The sequence below is a fragment of the Panthera tigris genome, chromosome A3 (genome assembly GCF_018350195.1).
Source record: "Panthera tigris isolate Pti1 chromosome A3, P.tigris_Pti1_mat1.1, whole genome shotgun sequence".
NCBI classification, from domain to species: Eukaryota; Metazoa; Chordata; class Mammalia; order Carnivora; family Felidae; genus Panthera; species Panthera tigris.
In genome coordinates this window covers 137130292-137152544 of record NC_056662.1, presented here as the reverse complement: position 1 = coordinate 137152544, position 22253 = coordinate 137130292, and the positions used below count along the sequence as shown (strand labels likewise).

Here is a 22253-nt window from a genome sequence, read left to right as displayed (position 1 = left end):
GCCCTCTGCGTCGATCCCACGACGTGCCTGCCCCTCCGGCAGACCGGGAGCCTCTCGAGGCCAGGCTCTCCCGCGCTTGGCCGACGCTCGGTCCCCATCACACCTCTAGAAGGACCAAGAGGGGACACGGTGCTGCGTGCCAGGCCCCTCTCCCCGCCCTGACCGTGCGTGAGGTGGCCGAGCCAGCCCCCCTCCGGGACACGTGGCTACGACGAGGGCCGTCCACGGGGGCAGATAAGAGCCCACGGACCCCGTCCCGCACCCACCGTTGTTCCGAGCACGGACAACGAAAGGGCCGCCTGCCCTCCAGGGGCCGCCTGGCTTCCTGCCCTCTCTCCTCCCGGACGGAGACGGGAACGGCCACCAGACTCCCAGGTTTTCTCAAACGTGGCATCTCGGCTCGTCCTCTGTGTGCCGTACACAAGCACTCTTCGAGTCAAAGGGTCACAGAGGGGACCGACCTGATGACGCAAACTCAGCGAGCCATTAACTGGCAGGTGTGGGACACCAGCCCAGAGGCAGGAGCGCCTGTCACCAAAAGGACTCCACGAGACCCCCGCTGCACCCTGGGGGCGTGTCACCCTGCTAAGTCCTTCCAGGTCTTCACGGGGCCACTTCCACGACGGCCGGTCGGGTCACCTCCCCGCACACGGCCTTCCGTGGTGCCCACCGCGAGTGTGGCGCCAGGCTCCGCTCGCCGACGTTCCAGAAGAGTCGCGGGCCCGCGTTTCCAGGAAGGGCCGGAGAGCAAACGCGCCAGGCTTCGCGGCCACACGCCAGGTCTGGCGGAAATTCTGCTTGGTTTGTCCTGTTGTCACAACTCAAGGCCGTAAAAGCCATTTGAAGCTTGCGGGACGTTTAGGAACAGGCTACGGCCCACGTGTGGCCCACGGGCTGCAGACTGCTGAGCCGTGTTCTAGAACAGCACCAGCCATGAGGCACATGCCCCCAAGATGGCTTCGAAAGGAACGTCACACTCTCTGCAGTCTGACAACAAAGGGACGGAGGGTGTGGGGTCTGCACACCGAGAACCGTGTGGCCTTGGTTAAACAACTGGGATTCTCTGAGCCTCAGTTTCCCTTCTTCTTAGGGGACTGCAGGGGCTTGTTACAACACCATCAGCCTTCCGTTCTCCACTCTCCCCACGCTTTTGTCCCCACGAGGCAGACAGACTACGTCTCCCTCTGCTGCCCCCAGCCCTCCACAGGTTCTGACCGCCAAACGAGGCTGCCCCACATCCCTGAACCAGGGTCCGAAGCTCAGTGAGGCCGGTCCTGACTACCCCCACGCCGCCTCTCCCCTGTGCTCCAGCCGCCCTGGCTCACAGCCAAGGGAGGCCTGCGTGTCCTGCCACGGGGCCTTTGCACCTCCTGCTTCCCACACCGGCAAGCTGTTTGCCCAGCATCAGACTGAATTGTGTGCCCCCAAATCCACAGGTTAAACTCCTAATCCCCAATGGGGCTGTGTTCGAAGATGCTCCTTAAGGAAGTAACTGGCGTTAAATGAGCTCACAAGGGTGAGCCCTGATGCACCAGGACTGGTGTCCTTACAAGAAGGGGCACCAGGGATGCATGCAGAGGAAAGGCCACGCGAAGACACAGCCAAGGAGAGAGACCCCAGGAGATACCAGCCCATCGGCTCCTTGACCTCAGGCTTCCCGCCCCCAGCCCGCGGGAGGGTGAGTCATGAGTCTCTGTTGTCAAAATCCCCGTCTGTGGTATCCGTTATGGAGACCCAAGCCCCACTCTTTCCACAGGCCTATGCCGTGGGCGCCCGGAGAAGGGGAACTTCCCTCCCCTCTCCCCCCTCCTCCCAGCACGCTCCCCTTCCTCAACCTTTGATCCAGGCTCTGTGCTCACTGTCCACCCCTCTGGATCAGGGCTCCAGGCTCTGGGACACAGGAACACAGGGACACGGTCTGGAGAGAGATCGCACCCCCGGAGAACCCGCTCAGCAGGCAGCAAGGCGTGGTTCGTGGCAGGTAACCCCAGTGGGAAGCCGTCAATCAACCCCTGAGAGCAGGGAGGGAGCCGCAGAATTTCTAGAGAAGGAACAGGCAGGGAGTCAACGATTAGGTTACTTATAGTAAGAAGATGCTGAAAAACAGGGGACCGTTTCGTCAATTATATAGGATCATAACACGTACCCAAGACGGGTTTACACAATACGAAGATCATATCGTTAAAGTTTTAATGACCCGGCAAAACACAAACTAAGAGATGTTTCTATAAATGACGTACATGTTAAAAGACGGAAACCACCAGATGGCAGTGGTAGTTAGGGGTAGAGTGGACACAAGGTCATTTAGGTTTTCTCTTCCAGGTCTCTGAAAAGTTTTCCATGTAATGAGCGTGTTTGCAGTCTTTTTCCTATAATCAGAGGGAAGCATCGGCTTTGGCAAAGGTTTTGCTTTTAAAAGGGGATTGACACACCCTAGCGAAAGGGTGACGGGTTCTATACTAGAACAGCGCGCAGTTAAGAGGATGATCTAAACGATACGCTGACGTGCACACACACAAACGTGTGGGTGAACAGTTAGGATATAAAAGTGTAGGTACAGCGAAACAGCACTTGTTTCAAAAACGCAGAAATACACACAGTGCTCAGAGATACACGTTCGCAGCCCTGGAAAAGGACAGGGGCTGGAACCACGCAGCCTATCAGAGGGACCATCCCAGGGGAGCAAGGACGGGGAGGGGTCCTGCGAGACGACATCTGTACAATTTTTAGGATTTTAAGTAACCTCTACACCCAACGTGGGGCATGAACTCCCGACCCCGAGATCAAGAGTTGCGTGCTCTACCGACTGAGCCGGCCAGGCGCCCCAGTAAAGCACTTTTTTTTTAATGGTGCTTTTATGTTAAAGTGATGAGCCAGGGGCGCCTGGGTGGCTCAGTCGGTTAAGCATCTGACTTCCGCTCAGGTCACGATCTCACGGTTCATGAGCTCGAGCCCCACTCAGAGCCTGGAGCCTGCTTCAGATTCCGCGTCTCCCTCTCTCTCTGCCCCTCCCCCTCTCACGCTCTGCCTCTCAAAAAGAAACAAATATTAAAAAAAAAAAGTACCGAACCAGTGGTTCTAGGGCGGCTCCCACCACAGCTGGCTGGAGCGAGGACTCCGGGCTGCAGAAGGCAAGCGGGTCCCTCCAGGTCAGGTTCGCACCCAGGACGCACAGACAAGCTGGTCCTCCCGGGGCAGGGGGAGGTGCTCAGGGAACGGTGAAGGCCGGGGGAAGCCTGCCGGGCAGCAGGGTCCTGGCGCCTCCCAAGGCCGGGCAGGGGGTGCGCGACACTCAAAACAAGCTCACGTTCCGTGACGGTCACAGGTGCACACCCGCCCACACGGGTGCGCATGGCTCACTCACACCCACCTCTGTGCGGAGCCCCGCCGGCCCTCCCTCGGCGGCCCGGACTGCGCCCAGCTCGCCCCCTGGGAGGCCAGCCGGGGAGGGCCCCCCTCCCAGACGCCGCCCAGGGAGGCCCTTGAGGACCAGGCCCTGCCAGCGTGGACGGGCCGCACTCCCATTCTCTAGCCACCCCCTGGAGGAGAGGGCCCCGCATCCCGCCAGCGGCCGTGGCCCAGCAGCCCGGGAGGGGCGGGCACCCCGCGGAGCGCCTGGCTACTGACCACACCGCCACGGCAACCCCGGCGGCAGAGGCCACCGCCCCCAGGTGACACGGAAGGACCCACAGATGGCGCCAAGAGCGGCCCAAGCCCGCTGGCCCCGCTCAGCTCGGGCCGGGCCTGGGGACTGCGGCCTCAGGGTCTGGGCTGAGCCAGCCGTCACCGCGGGCCACCGCCGAGCACCTGAAGACTTTAGCAAACACTCAGTTAAGCAGAGACCCTCTGGTTAACAGACTTCATGCAGATCACGTGCAAACACGAGCAGGTTGGAGGCCACGGACAAAAGATGACATCATTCGAGTCAAGATCACATTCGCTTCTAACTTTCCGTCTGGCTCCCGTCAGACTGTCCTCGGCGGCGCTGAACGGGAAGGGACAGGCACGGTCACGGGGACAGCAGGAGGGGGTTACGCAGGCAGCGGGTGGGGGTAGGCGGAGCACAGAGGCACCTTGGGCGACGAAGGTGGCCTGTCACCAGAGTGGGTGGCACAGGGCAGAGCCAGGCCCCGGCCTGGTCGTTGGTGCAGGGGCAAGTTGCCAGGTGACCCACCAGCTCACGGCCACGGGCCCTGATGGGGGTGGGGGTGGGGGGCTGCCCCTCCCCTTCCGGGTCCCGACCAGCCCAGGAAAGAGGGTCTTCCTCCTCCCGGGGGATCGTGGGTGGCGAGCGTGGCTCCTCCACGTCCACGGCCGTCCTGCGGAAGGAGGGTCTGTCCCCCGCCGAGGGCCCACGCTGACCCTGCACGAGCCAGGCTGGCAGCAGGCAGGCCGACATCCCCACAGCCCACCCAGGCCAAGATGCGGCCGCGGCAGGGTCGCCTGCCCAGCTTCCCGGCGGCCGGGTGACCTTCTGAACCTCAGGCCAGCGTGTCATGTGACAGACGTGGAGAAGCTTGGTGGCGACGCTGAAACAGGATCGCACCTGCACCTAAGTTGCCAGCAGGAAGGAGGCACAGATACACGTCAGCTCCCCCTGCGCCAACCCCTCCAGGAAGTGGACTGACTCTTTCCCGGGTATGTGGGTCACAGGGCCACGTGGATGTCACCTTGCCCAGGAGGGGAGAGTTCTGCAGGACTGGGCACCGTCATCCCAAGGAGCCCTCCCTGGGCTCTTCTCCCTGAGGTCTGTCCGTCCTACAGACGGGAGTGCAGACGCTCAAACTGCCATCCCGGGAGGCACCGGGCGCAGGACAGGACTCCCCGCCAGGGACGCACCCGGGGAGACTGCCGACCCCCGCTGAGGCAGCGACACAGGAGCACCTGGGGGCGGGGGTCAGGGGCAGCCCCGCGGAGGACTGACAGCCCACACCGGACTGGGGACTCTGCCGCACCATCAGGGGCCTTCGATTAAGGCCCCTTCAGAAAGGGCAGGACCAGGTCTACGGCCAGAGAGACGCCCCAGGGCAGAGCAGCAAGGAGAGGGGTCTGGTCCGAGGGCCGGAGATGAGGGCACCATCCACGGGACCCCAAGACACCCGGAAATGGCAGGGGGAACGCAGGGTCAGCCTCAGAGCATTCCTGCCGGAGCTGCCCCTAACCCTGCCGCGGGTGCGGGGTCCCGCCTCGGCCACCTGCTTCCAGCCTGGTCCCCCACCACCTCCCCACCGCTGCCCGGGAGACGCGGCCGGAGCTTCCGCCCCTACCTGCCGGTGATCCTGCTGTCACTCCAGCCTCGAGGGAAAAGGGGGAACCAGCCTCTGCCGGCTTCCCGGGAACCACCGGACTGGGTGCCTGAGAAGGACAGAAGCCTGTCCTCCCGCGGCCACGGCGTGGGGTCTGCAGGTCGGTTTCTCCCGGAGACTCCGGGGGAGCCCCCAGCCCTTTCCTCTTCCAGCTTCCGGGGGCTGTGACCGCGGCCTCCCTCCGGGCTCTCTCCTCGTCATACGGGGTCGCCAGTCCTGGGTTTAGGGCCCGCCCCGACCCGGGATGCTCTCGTGGAGATCCTTGCCCCATCGCGGCCACGAGGACCCGATTGCCAACAGGGCTCCCTGCTGGGCTTCCGGAAAGTGAAGTTTTCCTGATCAGCCAGGAACTCAGCACACCTGCTCAGTGACACGCGCTCGGATGAAAGCAGGTGTTTTCAATACCGTGAAACAAGCGGTCGTGCTTTCCACGTCCTGCGCTCTTCAGCGGGCAGTCCCCGCAGCCCCGCTCCCTCTCCAGAGAAGAAATCTGAGGCACAGAGAATTTGAGTGACCTTCCCAGGCCACACAGCTATGCAGTAGCAGAACTGGGACCCACGGCCTCATAGAAGGGTCCCCGATGGTCCAGGCAGGGCTCCCTTCTCCCGTCCCCCAGGAAGCGTGTGTGGGAGTGCAGGAGGCACATCCCTCCTGGCACTTGGGGCTGTGGGCACGGGGGGACCCTGGGCATCTCAGCGCCACCAGCACCGATGCCAAGACGTGTGGCCCAGGGAAGCAGCAAAGGCCCGTGGAGGGCGTGCCCCTGTACCTGGCTGTGCCGGGGTGGCCCTGCGTCCTCGGGAACCCCCGCCCCTCATCCTGCCAGGGCGATCAATACTGTCAGGGCAGCCAGCGTCCCCGGGGAGCCACCAGCATTAAGTGACCAGGGAGCAGCCGGGAAACACACGAGTGAGAACACAAATCACATCGATCTCATCGATTTGTCCTTTCCGGGGTCACTGTATCGCTTGGTCTAGATTCTGTGTAGGTTTCAGAACAGCTGATTTTGGAGAACAGTTTGTGTAAGGTAAATACAAGCACTTTTAACGGGGAAAAAGACACAATAACGACAGGAAAGGAGAAGAGAGGGGTCTTGGCAAAAGCTTCTTTGCTCAGAGAAGCTAAGCTCCCTTCACTCCAGAAGAAGACGGACGCCCTGGGCGCGGTCGCTGCCCGCACAGGCCCAGCCCCACCTCTGCCTAGCTCACCTCCGGTGCCCTGGCCCCACATGCAGCCTTCAAGAGGATGCGGTGAAAAGTAACTTCCTAGGGCAGAAAACTGCAAATGGAAAACACGGAAATTCGGAAAAGGGCTCCTGCTCACAGCTCACTCAGCTCGTGAGCTGCCGGCTGCCACATGCAGAGGCTCCGAGGACCGGACCCCCGTCCTCCCGAGAGCCCCGTGCCCCTGACCCTCGCCCTCCCCCACCCAGACCCTCACCCAGCTCCTCCTCTGTCCTCCCGCGGGCCGCCCTTCCCTCCTCGGGGCCCAGTCAGACGGGAGGACAGAGAGCTGGGAAGTTTCCAGCATCTTTGTCCAGGGCTGGGTGCGGCCGTGCGCATGTGAACAGGCTGATTTTCGCCCCAGTGTAGTCAGGATTGAGGGCTGCTGGACCGAGTGCGCGTGGACAAGTTGCCTGTCAAGGTAAAGGGCGCTGCTGGGTTTCTAATTAAGAGCACAAGCCGTCCTCCCCGCGGCCAGGTGGGCGCTCTCTGGCTCGGGGAAGGTCGTTCGGGCCGGGGGATGCCTGGTGGGCAGACTGGAGGCGGAGGCAAGACCGTCTTCTCACCAACAGAAAGACCTTAAATCCCGAGTTTCCAAGGGGAAGCTTTTCAGCTTCTGCTGTTGGTGCGCCGTGGGCTGGTGTTTCCCCCACACCTCACACGGTGACGCCCTGGGGCCCGGGGGGAATGGCCTTGGGAGGAAGGGCCTTTGGGGGTGACCAGGGTCAGGGGAGGCCGTGAGGGTAGGGCCCCGGGATGGGATCAGTGTCCTTGTAGAAAGGCAGTTCCAGAGCCTTCCAGAGCCTTCTCCCCGCCCCATCGTGTGAAGACATGGCGAGCAGGCAGCCCCTGGCCTCAGACGTCAGCCCCAGCCCGTGGTGCTGCACTAAGGCAGCCGAGGGCACGGACACAAAGCGGGGCTGCAGGTCGAGGCGGCTCCCGAGGGCACCGCCGATTCCAAGAGCCGTGGCAGAGCCCCACAGCCACCAGGTGTGGTCAGGAGCCACGGCTGCCAGAGTCCACACGTAATCCTGATCTGGGTCTTTCTGGAACCTACAGGAGCCGCCCTCCCTGGAGAGACCATAGTGAGCTGTCTACGCAGAAGCCAGACCATCCTCCTCTCCCCACACGGACCGGAGGCCACTATTCCCTCCCCTCTGTGCCCGTCCATCCAGAAGTTCCGCTGTGGCTGAATATTCCACGCGCTGCTCCGGGTTCAGGCCCCCGGGGCCTCGTGAGCACGTGGGGAATCAGGCGGACGGCTCGGCTTGGGGGTGGCCGGGCACCAGGGCCGCCCCCTCCTCTGAGGTGCTCGCCCCCTCGCAGCCCGGCTGCCCTGGGGGAGCCCGTCCCCCTCATCAGAGCTTCCGACCCGGCCGCAGGCACACGGAACCCTCCCTGGGAAGCATGGGGACCAGAGCTGGGCAGGTGCGGGGACACCACGTTCCCGCTGTGGGGAGACGTCTTACTTGCAAAACAGTGAGACCTTTGCAGAAAGGGTGGACGGGAGGCAGGGGGTGACACTTGTCCCTGTCACCCAGAGGCACGCCGCATGTCAGCCGTCGCTCGTGCTTCCTGGCAGAAGCCCCTACACGTTGGGTTTCTGTCACTTGCGGCAAAGAGCCCAACAGAGACAACAGAGGAGCTCACGTCGCGAACGCTGTCCAGCTCGGAGCTGGGGCCCTGCCGTGGGCAGACAGCAATCGCCTAGGCTAAAGCCTCAGCGACACTCGACACTTGGGATCCGACCTCTTAGCGCCTCCCGCGGCCGCCGACGCCCCCATGCACCCACCAGGGGACACATTTCCACCACATCGTCACCCACACGGGGACTCGCGTCACACGAGCCAGACACCGCAGGCCTGTGGACGGTCGGACCGTAGGGCAGGCAGCTCACCCTGCCGATGCCCAGAGCGGGGGACAGGGGCCGGGGACAGGGGACGGGAACGCCCACCTTCCCCAACACTCCCACTGTCTGCCCTTCACTTCCCGGCCTGCATCGGGGGGACGAGCTCACCCCCGTCTTCTCTCCCCATGGGTCTGACCCCACTTGTTCTCAAAATTTTTGATCCACCAACAGCACATTTTTGGGAGGGGGGGGCATCGCTGTTCAGGGTTTATGGTTAATCCGTCCATTATCAACCCAGAATTAGTCCAAAAGTGGGTGACTTAGGGCGGTAACAATAAGGCAGCAAATTTACCACCACTTACGGAGCCACATCCGGACGGCCCCGGGGGCTTTCTTTCTCCTCTTGGTAAGGCGACTGCGCCAGGCCCTGGGGACAGCAAGGCCTCTCTGGCTGGTGTCAGCACCCCTGGCAGGCAGGCCTGTCCCAGGGCCACGAGCTGGCGATCGTGGCCCCGGAGCGCACCTTCCCAGATGTGCTCGGGAGAACGGAGACCCCCGAGCACGTTTCCGGCCGCGTCTCCGACAGGCCGTGCGGAGGCCCAGCGCGAGAGCTGGGGGAGCCTTGTGCCTGGTTCTCAGCTCCGAGGGCTTTGCCTACCGTCTCAGCGCACACACAGGAGACACACACGTCACTTTCCACGGAAACGGTGCCGCTCCCCTCCCCGCTCTGTCACCAACACTTGGACCGGAGCAGAGCACAGAGGAGGTGACTGTGTTAAATGCGGGACACGCCTGGGTGGCTCAGTCGGTTGAGCATCTACTTCGACTCAGGCCATGATCTGGTGGTTCGTGGGTTCGAGGCCTGCATCAGGCTCTGTGCTGACAGCTCAGAGCCTGGAGCCTGCTTCTGATTCTGGGTCTCCCTCTCTCTCTGCCCCTCCCCCACTCATGCTGTCTGTCTCTCAAAAATAAACATTAAAAGAAATTTTTTTTTAACGTGGGACGAAGGGGGAGTTCTGAAGGGTTCTCTCTACTTACCAAGGATGGAAGGGAAACCAAGGTCAACGAGTCGGTCTCACTGGTGGTACCAAGCTGGTAGGCTGGCTACCTAGAACTTTCTCAGACGCCCCTGACTGCAAACATTCCATCCAACGCAGGAAAAAAAAAAAAGCACCTGCCGACTGCAGAGCTCCATTTGGGATTCAGAAAGTGCAACCAGGGGCGCCTGGGCAGCTCAGTCAGCAGAGCATTGGGCTCCCAATATCAGCTCGGGTCATGGTCCCAGGGTCATGGGATCGAGCCCCAAGTCAAGCTCCAAGCTGCGTGTGGAGCCTGCTTGGGATTCTCTCTCTCCCTCTCCCCTGCTCGCGTGTACGCTCTCTAAAATAAAAAACAAAAAACTTAAAAGAAAATGCGATCGAGCACGCATACCATCGGGCACACGCACTTACCCCCGACGTCTAACGCCGCAGACGATGAGGCCAAGCTGGGGGCTCTCAGTCCTCACGAAGGGGGACAGGACGCGGATCCTGCCAGCCCCGCATCCAGGCAGCAGAAGGGGGCGGGGGGGGGGGGGGGGGAGGGGGGGAGTCGCGGGGGCGGCTGACCGGCGGCGGCGCGCGGAATCTGAGTGGCGTCGTGGTCGAGACACAGCATCTGCTCCAACAGGCAGAGGGGCCACAGGTGTGACTCATCCTGCACCTGTTTTGGGTTTTGTTCCTCGTCACCTAAAATGAGCAGTTTCCCCACTGTCTCCACACCTGCATTCTGCAAAGCTCCAGCTCGTGTTTTAGAGAATGTTCTCCCTTTCAGACCCAGAGCAGCAGCAGAACGAACACTTCATTTCCTGCCATTTTAACCTTAAAATGTTAAAATGGAGGCTTTCTTGCGTCGTTGACTTCTTACTGTGCAGTTCCTACAATTGCCTGAGGTTTGTAAACACTTCTGCATGATAGTCCTTCCAAAAGAAAACACCTTCCACCAGAATGACCCTTCTCAGATCCCACCTGCTTTAGCTCTGCGAACCCTGAGCGACTGCAGCAGATCCGGGTCACCCCCGGGCGCCCCGCCCACCCCACGTCGGCACCGGAAGTGCAAGGCCCGCGCCGGCAAGTTGCTCGGCGGCCCCCCGGCCGACCCCTCCCATCGGCCCGTCCACCACGGAAGTGCTTTGCTCTCAACTTTGCTGACCCCGAGCCCCCCCCCCCACCCCCGCCCCCGACAGAGAGCCGCTCGCTGCGGACGCAGAGCCCGGGCAGGGGAACCGTGTGCGCTCAGCTGTCAGAGCACACTACGAAAATCACACATCTGCAGGGGGAAACGCCGCCGTCATCTGGAAGAAGCCCATCGGCACAACTCCCTGTGACCTCATGACACGTGGCTGACCTGTTGACGGGATCGTGTCACCCGCCCCCCCCCCCTCGGGAGGCACAGGCAGCGATGGTCCGAGGAGCTCAGTGGCCCCCCACCCCAAGGTCCCCCTCAGCCACGGCAGGGCTCCGGAAACTGACCTGGCCGCGGCTGGTAAAAGCGCGTGTGCACGCGTGTGCACCGATTTGTAAGAGCACAGAAACTGAGCTGCACTGCGGGGTTTGACTCCCTGCAAACCAGCAAATCCGCAGGCACTTGGTGTGCTTTTCCATCACTGCGTGTTTGCATTTCTACTGGGAAATGTTTTACCTCCTTAAACACAGACTAAACCCGCACTCGTCTCAGGATAACCAGCTGTATAGGAGGCTGGAAGCCGTCTGGGGCCCATCAACCCTTGATAAACCCTTGATAAAAGGTGTGTCCTCCCAGCTCCGAGCTGGCCACCCGAGCGTCCGCGATACACGCAGGTGTTCGTGTCCGGTTGCCTCCAGCCGTGTGAAGCGGACAGGAGGGCGGGGACGTCTGTGGGCAGGTTTAGGGGTGTACGGAAGTCAGGAGCCATGTCAAGGGTGAGAAGCAGCCCGTGTGAACCCCTCAGAAGAAACTGCTGAGCCCACACAGAAGCCACACAAGACCGAACGTGAGATTGGATGTGGGCTCTGTAGGGGCACCTGGGTGGCTCGGCTGGTTAAGCGTCCGACTCTTGGTTTCAGCTCAGGTTCGAGGGTTCGAGCCCCGCATCGGGCTCACCGCTGACAGTGCAGGGCCTGCTCAGGATCCTCTGTCTCCCCTCCCTGCCCTCCCCTCATCACTGTGTCTCCCTCAAAAATTAAAAAGAAATTTTTTTAATGTGGGCTTTGGAAGTAAAGCCATGACCCACTCAGGGGAGATCGGTATCAGACATTTCTATATTTTACAGCACGATTTTGACGTCAATTAAATCTAGCGCGTGGTCTCTTAACCAAAGCGTAGCGCACACGGCCGTGCGTGGAGCCAGGAGACCCGTCAGGAGAACACTCGTCTAGAGGCCGCTGCCGGCTCTCCCGAGGGTTACTCCAGCACCCCTCCGACGCGCCCACCATGCAGCCTTCACTTCTGTAAGGAGTCAGGTAGGGTCTTCAAAGTGGGGAGTCGGGAATGCCAAGCTGACAGATGGGAGCTCATGTGAGGGGCAGAAATGACGAACAGGCGCAAAGCTCTGCCGGTGGTTGATCGGCAAGTCACTGAAACACGTGGCCACTCAGATGATCCAGCACGAGCCGCTTCGGACGGGACCGGGGCCCCTCCTCCCTCGCCAGCTCTTCCTTCTGCGTAAAGACAGGGACAGAGACGGGGGCCGGAAGAGAGTGGAAACCGGAGACAGGACCCGCTCACTCAGGAACCGTGGACAAAGGCAACCAGGGAAAGCCACAGGCATGTGAGACTCTTAGAGGCTAGATTCCAAACGGATAAAGTATCTGGGGCTCAGTGGTTAATCCAGATCCCAGTACGGGGTTGGGAAGTTCCTGGATTATCTGTCTGCCTCTTAATAGGAGACACCGATGCAGGGCCCGAGACCCAGCTGGGGCCTTTCACAGTGTCATTTACCCTAAGTAAGAATAAAGTAAAAATGGGTATTTCTTTATCACACCAACGCGTAAACCAGTGGGAAGATACCCGCTTATGTTCTGACTGATCAATATCCCAGCCACGGAACACCCACCACTACGTGCTCCATGGCTTTGAACAGAGGACACACTGCGGGGCACCTGGGGGGCTCAGTCGGCTGAGTGGTGGACTTTGGTTCAGGTCATGATCTCATGGTTCATGGGTTCGAGCCCCGCGTCGGGCTCTGTGCTGACAGCTCAGAGCCTGAAGCCTGCTTTGGATCCTCCGTCCCCCTCTCTCTGCCCTTCCTCTGCTCATGCTCTCTCTCTCAAATAAAACATTAAAAAAAAAAAAAAAAGATGAATTTTAACATGAAGATTTTTAATCCAGTTTAAAAAACACTTAAAACAATCTCCCCATCAAAACAAGAGGTTGATTTGGGGTCTATTATTGTAACAAATTAGGCAAAATCATATTTCAGAATCGTTGAGGAAAAAAAATAATGTCCTAGTTTTCTTGTTAAAAAATAACAAACAAAAAACCTTGCTTGTAAAAGAGTTAACAGGAAAATCAACCTGGAAATCTCAGCGAACAAACACTAACACAGATGAAATCTAAATTCCTTATACGCGTGTATGAATGACCACGACCACAGAAAGTATCTGAACGGTGATTTTAATGACCGGTACGTTCCCGAATAAGGACTCCAAGCCCAGAGCACAGAATTAAGGCAGCTACTTTGTTTCCAACAAGAAAGTGCACAAGGAACCCCGAGTGTCCCCCGACCGCAGTCTCCACCCAGTTCTGGGAGAAAAGCGTCCTCTAGCTGGCCAGTCTGTCATCCACCGTGACACCGGCTTACGAGGCAGACCTGGCATCGACCGACATGTGCTTACTGTGCGGGCGCCAGGTGTGGCGGGGCGGCTCAGTACTCACATCTGGAAGGTGCTCTCGTTTGCGGTAAAATCGACCGTGCGCGCTGACACATGGCTGCCGGCCCCCAGTCTCGAATTACGTAAAATGTGATTTGTCCACATTCCCAGAGCTGCTAACGTGTAAAAATCACTCGTATAAAAAGCTCCTCTCGTTAAATGCCCTCGAATCAAATAACCTCGCGGAGGAAGGCTCTCGTGGCCCCCGCTCTACAGCAGAAAAGCAAGGAGGAAGGACAGGTCCTCTGCTGGGCTCGCGTTCAGGACATTCCCAAGGGCGAAGGGTGAGCGAGGCCCCCAGGGCGCCGCTACTCCGCCTGCGCCAAGAATTCCACGTACTGCCCCCGAACCTCGAAATGGTCGGCCGGCCGGTTGTACGCCGTCCACACCGGTTCTCCCACAAACAGCCGCATGGCTTTCACGTAGTTCTAGAAAACACACAAACACACCCAGCTGTCACACCAGCCCTCAGGGTGACCTCCCTGGCTGCGTCTGCTCCTGCTCCCCCGTCTTAACCACGCGGCCACGTTTCTTCTCCGAAAGGAGGTGTGGGCCGCCGGGGCCCCAAGTTCGCGTGCCCAGGAAAGCACGGGGCGCGGAGGTCCAGCGCTGAGCCCACTCCTGCGACCCGCGCTGACCGCCTGCCTGCGCGCTCCCCTCGGCACCGCTCAACACCGGTGAGGACGGCGCGACGCCCTCCCTCAAATTACCAACGTACGTGCCGTTCAAGCCCGTTCTCGCTTCTAGGAATTTACCCTGGTGACAAAGTCACACCTGTGCAAGTGACGAGCGCGTAAGGTTATTCGTCCCAGCACGGTTCACCGTAGCAAACGGGGAGCGGTCAGCACGCCCAGCGGGAGGGATCGTCCTGACCGTGGAAGAAGCCAGCGGGCGGGGGTCTGGGGCTCGTCCGAGGACGGAGCGGGGCGGCTGCACGGGAGGACCCGCCCCCCACCCACGGCCAGGAAATGATCCGAGAGCGGACCCGGTGCGGGGGGGGGGGGCGGGGGGAGGGAAATGCGGAACCTCGCGTAGGGGCCGCCGCGTCCTGTGCCGGGAGGACACAACACTCAGACTCGCCGGAGCGCACAGGGCTGGGCAGCGGGGGAGAAAGGAAGCCGTCCGCTTGACGCCCTTCCAGAATTCTGGGTTTACACCACACGCCTTTAGTTTCCGTTCAGAAACCGTACTTACCTCTCGGGTTCGGCCCAAACCCCAACCAGAGAACGACCTCGCTTCCGTGCTGACGGCCGATCCTCACGCCGGGACTGGTATCGCACTACAGTTTTGCTCCGAACGGAAACGCTCGGGAAAGCGACAGAGCAGCAGGGACCTAGAGACGCCCACCGAGCTGCACCCCTACACTCAACCACGTGCTCTCTCCTTAAAGGAGCGAGATCCCTTCCTGCTGACCTGCCTGGCCTCCCGGGGACCGCGGGTCGTGTGTGCACATGTGCCGCCACCGGCCAAGGACAAAGCCGGAGCTTCCTGACGGCCCGCAGATGGCGTGTGGCCCCCAGGCTCCCGCCGGCCTCTCCCGGGGGAGCCTGGGACCCCGGCTCACGAGCTCCGGAGCGGCAGAGGCGCCGCTGAGAGGGCAGTGCCGCGAGCTCCCGACATCCGTGCACGGACACCTGCGAATCCAACACAGCGATCCTACCTTTTCATCCAGCGTGAAGCGGTGATAGATCCCGGCGGGAAGGGTGATCATGTCTCCTTTCTCCATGAAGATGCGGATCCACTTGTCCTCTTTGTCCCTCACATCAAAGTAGCCGCTGCCGTCCAAGATGTAGCGGATCTCGTCGTCCAGGTGCAGGTGCTCCTTGTAGAATATCTTGATCTGGACAGGAAGGACACCGCCACGTCTCTCGGGGCCCGTCCCCAAGTCAGCACAGGTCCAGCCACCGACCCCGCCCTCAAAGACCAGGACTGGGGTGGAGAGGGTCCCTTCATAAAAATAGAAATATTCTGGGGGCGCCTGGGGGGCTCAGTCGGTTGAGCATCTGACTTCAGCTCAGGTCATGACCCTCAGGTCAGGGTTCGTGGGTTTGAGCCCCACGTCGGGCTCTGTGCTGACAGCATGGAGCCTGCTTGGGATTCTCTATCTCCATCTGTCTGCCCCTCCCCCACTCACATTCTTTCTCTCTCTCTCTCAAAATAAATAAATACACTTAAAAAAAAAAAGGGGGGGGGGGCGCCTGCGTGGCTCAGTCGGTTATGCGGCCGACTTCGGCTCAGGTCATGATCTCACAGTCCGTGAGTTCGAGCCCCACGTCGGGCTCTGTGCTGACAGCTCAGAGCCTGGAGCCTGCTTTGGATTCTGTGTCTCCCTTTCTCTGACCCTCCCCCATTCATGCTCTGTTTCTCTCTGTCTCAAAAATAAATAAACGTTAAAAAAAAAAAATTTTTTTTTTTAATTTAAAAAAAAAAAAAAAAAAAAAACTTTAAAAATGAAAGCTCCAGGCCCAGAGGGCTTCACTGGTTAATCTGCCAAACATTTCAGGAAAAAATAAAACTGCTGTACACATACTGTTCTAAAAAACAGAAATGGAGGTAACACTTCTCAGTTTACTCTATGGACCGGCACTACTCTGATACAAAACTCAAATGACGACATTAAAAGGAAAAAAAGGGATGCCTGGGTGGGTCAATAAGTTAAGACTCTAACTCTTGGTTTCGGCTCAGGTCATGATCTCACGGTTTGTGAGTTCAAGCTCCACGTCAGGCTCTGTGCTGACAGCGCAGAGCCTGCTTGGGATCCTCTCTCCCCCTCTCTCTGCCCCTCCCCTGCTTTCTCTTTCTCAAAATAACTAAATAAACATTAAAAAAAAGCAAAAAAAAAAGAGCTTGTGTTTACTAGTAGTAAATAGAATGATTCCTCCTTACACAGTGTAGAACTCCATTACCTTTTCTTCATAATCTGGTAGTTTATCCTTGCATATGGTTATTATGTCCATCCAGGAATAGTTTCTCTCTTTTCGGATCTTTTCTAACTCTGGATCATTCTCGTATTTGTCGGCGTCAAGCTGTAAGAGTTTAAACGGCAACAAAAAAAGAGGTCACGTTAATGCAAGGAAACATGGATCTCTTTCTGGATCTCCAAAATAATCACATTCCAAATGTATCAGCGAGTCCTTTGTCAATCACAACCTAACCTTCCTTCCCCGCCCTCCCTGTCTCTCTTAAGGGCTTCCCCATCTTCTCTGTACCAGCTGAAGAGGCCGCAGTTGTGTTAAACTCCTGCTCCCTTCCCCCCAGCAGTCCTCCCTGCGGGTTCTACGTCACCGTTCCAGTCCCACTGCCAGGAGCCCGGGTAAAGTGGCCAAGCCTGTCCAAGGGCACCAACCATCCCCCCGCCCCCATCCTATTCCTCCAGCGCCAGCCCTCTGCAGGTCTGGCTGATCTCTCTACAGCACGTCTCTGGTCTGGGCAGCACGTCCCTGGGCAGAAATGACTCCTGTTCTGAAGGGCTGCAAATATAACCCGGGTTCACCGCCCTGGGATGCGAGGCCTTCCATCATGAGGCCCTGGGTGTCTCTTCTTCTCTGTCCATATTCCCTGTTTATTTTTAAAGTTTATTTGTTGAGAGAGAAAGAGAGAGAAGGCATGATATGGGGAGGGGCAAAGAGAGAGGAGAGTGAGAATCCCAAGCAGGATCTGTACTGTCAGCATGGAGCCGGGTGCGGGGCTCGAACTCACAAACTGCAAGATCACGACCTGAGCAGAAGTCGGTGCTTAACCGACTGAGCAACCCAGGCGCCCCTCATTCCCTGTTGTTGCTTAATCTACATCCCAAACCAACGAATAAGAGTATCTGCTTCTCCAAAAGACACCTGATGGTTCACATCCCCACATCCTTGCTCCTGATGGCTTCCTCCACCTAGAAAGTTCCTTCACCATTTTATCACAGTCCTATCTATTCTTCAAGGCCCAATTCTAACAACACGTTGGTCATGAAGCCCTCCCCTAGGACTCTAGGCAGAATTAGTCTGCACTCCTACTTCAAACTATCGGAAATGAATTTAGTATCCTTGGCCCTATACTGCGATAGAATGCACATTTCATCACAACTACTAAACAACAAACTCCAGAATACCTTTTTTTGAGAGAGAGAGAGAGAGAGAGAGAGAGGAAGAAAGGGCACAAGTGAGTGAAGGGCAGAGAGAGAGAGAGAATCTCAGGAGGGGGAGAAAGAGAGAGAAGTGGGGCTCACCCAAAGCGGGGCCCGAGCTCACCAGATGCGGAACTCCCAACTCACGAACCGTGACATCATGACCTGAGCCGAAGTCAGATGCGTAACGGCTGAGCCCTCCAGGCGCCCCCAACTCCAGAATATCTTCAAGTACTGGTCATCGATACATTAATTTCTGCACAGCTGACTCCCCAAGTTATCCAGTCCACCCCTGGACGTGCACAGCACCGATCTACTTCAAATGGTGTGTGTCAGAGCTTTGTATCACTCTGCTGTGTCGCTGACAGCAGACAAGAAAAACGGTCCGTGGGTTCCCGATGATCAAGAATGGTTACTACGAAGACAGTACGTAAGAATACGCAGGACACGGGCACTGGGGGGCTCAGTCGGTTAGGCTCCGGCTCCTGATTTCGGTTCAGGTCATGATCTCACGGTCCGCGGGTTCGGGCCCCACATCGGGCTCTGTGCTGATGGGCGTGTGGAGCCTGCTTGGGATTCTCTCTCTCCCTCTCAAAATAAATAAAATGAACTTTAAAAAAGAAAAGAATACACAAGACACAAAAACCACAGAGTAAACATAATTTTTACAGCCCTTTGACTTATCCACAGCAGAAGCAGAAGGCAGGAGGAACTGGGTTTGACCCATGGAATTACTAAAAGACGCCTTTTAAAATGTAGTATTTCAGGGGCGCCTGGGCAGCTCAGTCGGTTGAGCGTCCGACTTCGGCTCAGGTCACGATCTTGCAATCTGAGTTCGAGCCCCGCATCAGGCTCTGCACTGACAGCTCAGAGCCAGGAGCCCGCTTCGGATTCTGTGTCTCCCTCTCTCTCTGCCCCTCCCCGCTCATGCTCCGTCTCTCTCTCTGTCAAAAATTAGTAAATATTAAAAAAAAAATTTTTTTTAAATAAAATGTCGTATTTTATCACTTAGATACTTTCACAAGTTGACCAATATCTCATTCTTGCTCTAAGCTGTAAAAAGCAGAATGAAACCCCCAAAGCACAGTAACTTGACCTTTCTGATTGTTTACATTGCAGATAATTGATTTTGCGATAAAACAAAACTTCCCTCTGTAACAGACACCGTATACCACTTGATTGTTTCAAAAATGGTACCTTCCAGTAGGTTAAGTGTTTTAGCCTTAGCCTGGGAAAAGACAAAGACTCCGTAAACATTAACACAGGCACAAAAGCAAACCGTTTAGCAGAGAGGAAGCCCTTTTGATGGCGAGAAGGCCAGCCTGCTTCTACACTGGCTCGTGTGAAAATGAATCAGAGGAGCCTTGTTGAGCAGGGAGGGGGAGGCCGGCAGGGGGCGCTCCGACGCCCCGCGCTCCCCGTCAAGGGCAGACCCACCGGGAGAAGCCTCGCCTGGCAGGTGGCTGCTACTCCACTACACCTGCAGGTTTCCTCCCACCCCAGCAACAGCCCCGCGGAGCCACCGCTCCAGCTCCCAGTTTACTCCAGAGTGGCTTTTGTTTACAACAGCATTCCCAACTCCTCCTCCACCTTTTTAATAAAAGACCGTTCCTCTCATTTATTAGGGGACTTGACCACGGTTTTGCTGTGGTTTGCTTAGGTTGGACTACAATTCTCTATTCCCAAATACACCCATTTTCACTGCTAAAATAACGGGGCAGTTCTGTTTTGAAAGTCAACACTACTAGGAGCGCCTGGCTGGCTCAGTCCCTAGAACATGCGACTCCTGATCTCCGGGTTGTGAGTCTGAGCCCCCATGTCTGGTGTAGAGATTACTTAAACAGTTAAAGAAAATAAAGAAAAGAAAAAAAAGAAAAGAGAGAGAAGGAAGGAAGGAAAAGAAAGGAAGGAAGAAAAGAAAGGAAGAAAGAAAGGAGAGAGAGAAGGAAAGAAAGAAAAAAAAAAAGAAAAGAAAGAAAAAGAAAAGAAAGAACAAACGAACGTTAACACTGCCAACCAGAGGTACCAAGAAGACCTGCTTCTCCTTTATCTAAGAGAGACCAGATGAGGTCTAAAGTGCTGTTAGGCTGGAACATTCTACGAGTCTGTCCCCCGGGGGTAAAGCGTCGCTACAAAACAAATCAGACTTTATTCCATTCTGGTCCCAGATGGAGCACGCGCGCGGGAGCGGACGTCACAGCAGACTCCGACAGCCGGGCCCCTGCAGCCCGCGGTGGGGGAGGGGGGGAGAGCGGTCCTGCCGAGACCCCCCCCCCCAGACCCCGCACCCCAGCGTGCACCTCGCCAGGAGGGCACACCTGCCGCCGGCGCGCCGCCCAAGGACCCTGGGTGGCCCCAGGTCTCCTTCCCCGCTCTCGCCCGCTGCAGTCCGCTAACGCCGCGAACCCACCCTCCGCGTCAGACCACAGACCCCAAACCCCGGCCCCGACACCTCGCGGGGAACCCGACTCCCCCCACAGCCCCTCTGCGAGCAAGCGCAGCACGCCCACGCCGCCCACCACCCAGCGGGGACGCCGAGCATGCGCAGGACGCCCAGGCCCCAGAGGCGCACAAGCGCTGAGCGCCCCGCACGCCGCCGCTCGGCCGGATCGTGAGCATGCGCACCGCTCCCGGGGCGCCTAGACTCCAGCCCCGCTACCCAGCGCGCGTTGCGTGCCCGGGCGCCGCCGACCGCCCGACCCCTGACCCCCCGTAGGAGCATGCGCAGCTCTTCCCCCGGCCCTGTCCTGGCCGCGGTCCCCACTCGCCGAAGCTTCGGGTGTGCGGGGAGCGCGGGGGACCGGGGTGGGGGGCGGGGGTAGGAACACCGCCCCCGCCCGCCCCCGCGCCGCGTACCTTCCAGTAAAAAACCCCGAGCCGGCGCAGCTGCTCCAGGCCGACCGGGCTGCAGGGGTCGCCGCGGTGGGGCAGCCTCGGGTCGTCGGCCGACTCGTCCATGTACCAGGCCTGCACCATGGCCGGGCCGGGGACGCGGCGGAGGAAGAACGGGAACGCCGCGCGGGGAAGGCCCTTGCCCCGGGAAGGCCGGGCGGGGCGGGGCCGGCGCGCCCGTCGGAGGGGGCGGGGCGTGGGGGAGAGAAGGGGGACTGCGGGGAAAGGGGCGGGCGGGGAGGGGGTGCACCGGGGGGGCGGGGCTGGTGACCAGGAGGAAAGAGCCTGCCCCCAGGGCCAAGGGTCAACTTGCTGCCGCTCAGCGGGGACCGCGTGGGTGAGACAGACGGAATTCGCACCGAGTCTGGCCTCGTCGTAGGTAAACGGGGCGTCCCGAGTCTTCCCTACTGCCCTGCTCTCGGGGTGCACGGGGCGCAGGTAAAATTCAGCGTCCTCCAGCCCTCTGCAAGTGGCGCCGGGTGCGACGATCTCTGGACAGCCAGAAGAATCTTGTGAAACAAACAGTATTTTACAGGAAGGAAACTAAATGCCATCCAAAAAAAAAGTGGTTTTATCACAACCCACGCAGCTGATGTGGGACCCAGCGCGGCTCGAGGTCAGGTCAAGTCACCACGCAGGACAGGTGTCACTCAGGAGACTGTGCCTTCTCCAACCCCTCCCCCCTTCTTTGTAACAGCAACAGGTCTACAGTACGACCCTGTGTTTTTAAGCCGCCCATCCCCCTTCCCAGGGTTAGGACTTACGTCCTAGGAGAAATAAACAAGCTTCCCTTTACCAGTCTTTGAATTGATAATCCGTTTAGCAGATTAGAAAAGAAAAGAAAGGTTCATTTCTTTCAAAGCAATGAACCAGAAAAGATGGGATTATCTCAGCCATTCACCACGGTCTCTAGCAGGGAATCAAGTAACTGGGAAAGGTATGGGATTTAAACCAGACTGCGCTCTAGTCCACTCTAGAACTTCCCCAAGTTGTACACAAGGCACACATTTACTTCGTGTCGGTTCTGCTGCTGCAGTGACTGCCCAGACTGTACCGCGTCCCGGTGGAGAGCCCGCCTCTCCAGCTCGACCAGCGACAGCTCGTCCTCCAGGATTCCACCTTGGACATCACTGCCGGTTTTGTTCTGCGCTTCGTGACAAAGCTGTGGAACGTGGTGGTTGACGGTGGTCTCACCCCATGCCCTCCCCTTGCCCACCCTGTAGAGCTGCAGAGCTCGCCAGTCCCTGCCGACCCCCTCCACCAGCCCCCCTGTTGCCAGGTCCAGTCCGTGCTTCTGTTCTCGTCAGTCAGTTCGTCACAGTTGCCTACTCCCTTCCCGAGAAATTTCTTGTCATTTCCCTTCCGCTCCCTCCTGGTTCTCCGTGGCGTGGCCACAATGTGGTGGGGTGCCCAGGGCTCTCCGTGTGCTGTCCTCTATCCGCACACGCTGTAGGTGTGCTCGTGTGGTGCAGTACACATCGATGACTGACCCCCACCATCTGTCTCCAGCCAGGACCTCTTCTGAGACCAGGCTCCATGTCTAACTTGGCATCACCACACGCATGGTCGGTGTCTAGACCTAACTCAGCCGAAACGGAGTCGAGCGCCTGCACACCCAGCCGTGTCCCCCCAGCCTTTCCTGACCCAGCGAACAGCAGCGCCAGCCACCCAGTGCCTTAATCCAAGCGTCTAGGGATTTTGTGTTTCCTCTCCCCTCCCCTCAGCATCCAGCCAAGTCTAGCAGCGTGTCGCTTTGACCTCCAAAGCACACCACACATCCACTCACTTACCCCATCCCGGGTCCTTCTGCCCTCTTTTCTTGCCTTAGACTTACTTGAAATGGACTTACTGAAATTGACCCCCTGCTTCCGTTTCTGCGGCTCCACACTTCCGTGCAGAGCGTGTATTAAAAAACACAAACGGGATTGTGTCACCTGTCTGCTTGGCCCTCCTTTCCCAACCGCCCGGCTGCCGACCACCTCT

At 58.5% G+C, this 22253-nt stretch overlaps 1 protein-coding gene across 1 annotated transcript; it reads right to left on the bottom strand.

The window, feature by feature from the left end:
- Positions 1–12826: 12826 nt before the first annotated feature.
- On the bottom strand, positions 12827–20438 carry ADI1 (acireductone dioxygenase 1). The gene is made up of 4 exons (XM_042982587.1): positions 20235–20438; positions 16174–16293; positions 14928–15107; positions 12827–13695 (listed from the first exon to the last, which is right to left on the bottom strand). The coding sequence occupies exons 1-4, from the start codon at positions 20352–20354 to the stop codon at positions 13576–13578; spliced, it is 540 nt and encodes a 179-aa protein (XP_042838521.1). The 5' UTR covers positions 20355–20438; the 3' UTR covers positions 12827–13575.
- Positions 20439–22253: the final 1815 nt, after the last annotated feature.

What these genes read in the sequence shown, in the direction of transcription:
- ADI1 (XM_042982587.1), bottom strand. Translation starts at nt 20,354, where the DNA reads ATGGTGCAGGCCTGGTACATGGACGAGTCGGCCGACGACCCGAGGCTG. An exon ending in TACCAGATTATGAAGAAAAG is followed by an intron (nt 15,108 to 16,173) that starts GTAATGGAGTTC and finishes CTTCCTGTCCAG; the next exon opens with ATCAAGATATTCTACAAGGA. An exon ending in GCTTCACGCTGGATGAAAAG is followed by an intron (nt 13,696 to 14,927) that starts GTAGGATCGCTG and finishes TGTGTTTTCTAG; the next exon opens with AACTACGTGAAAGCCATGCG.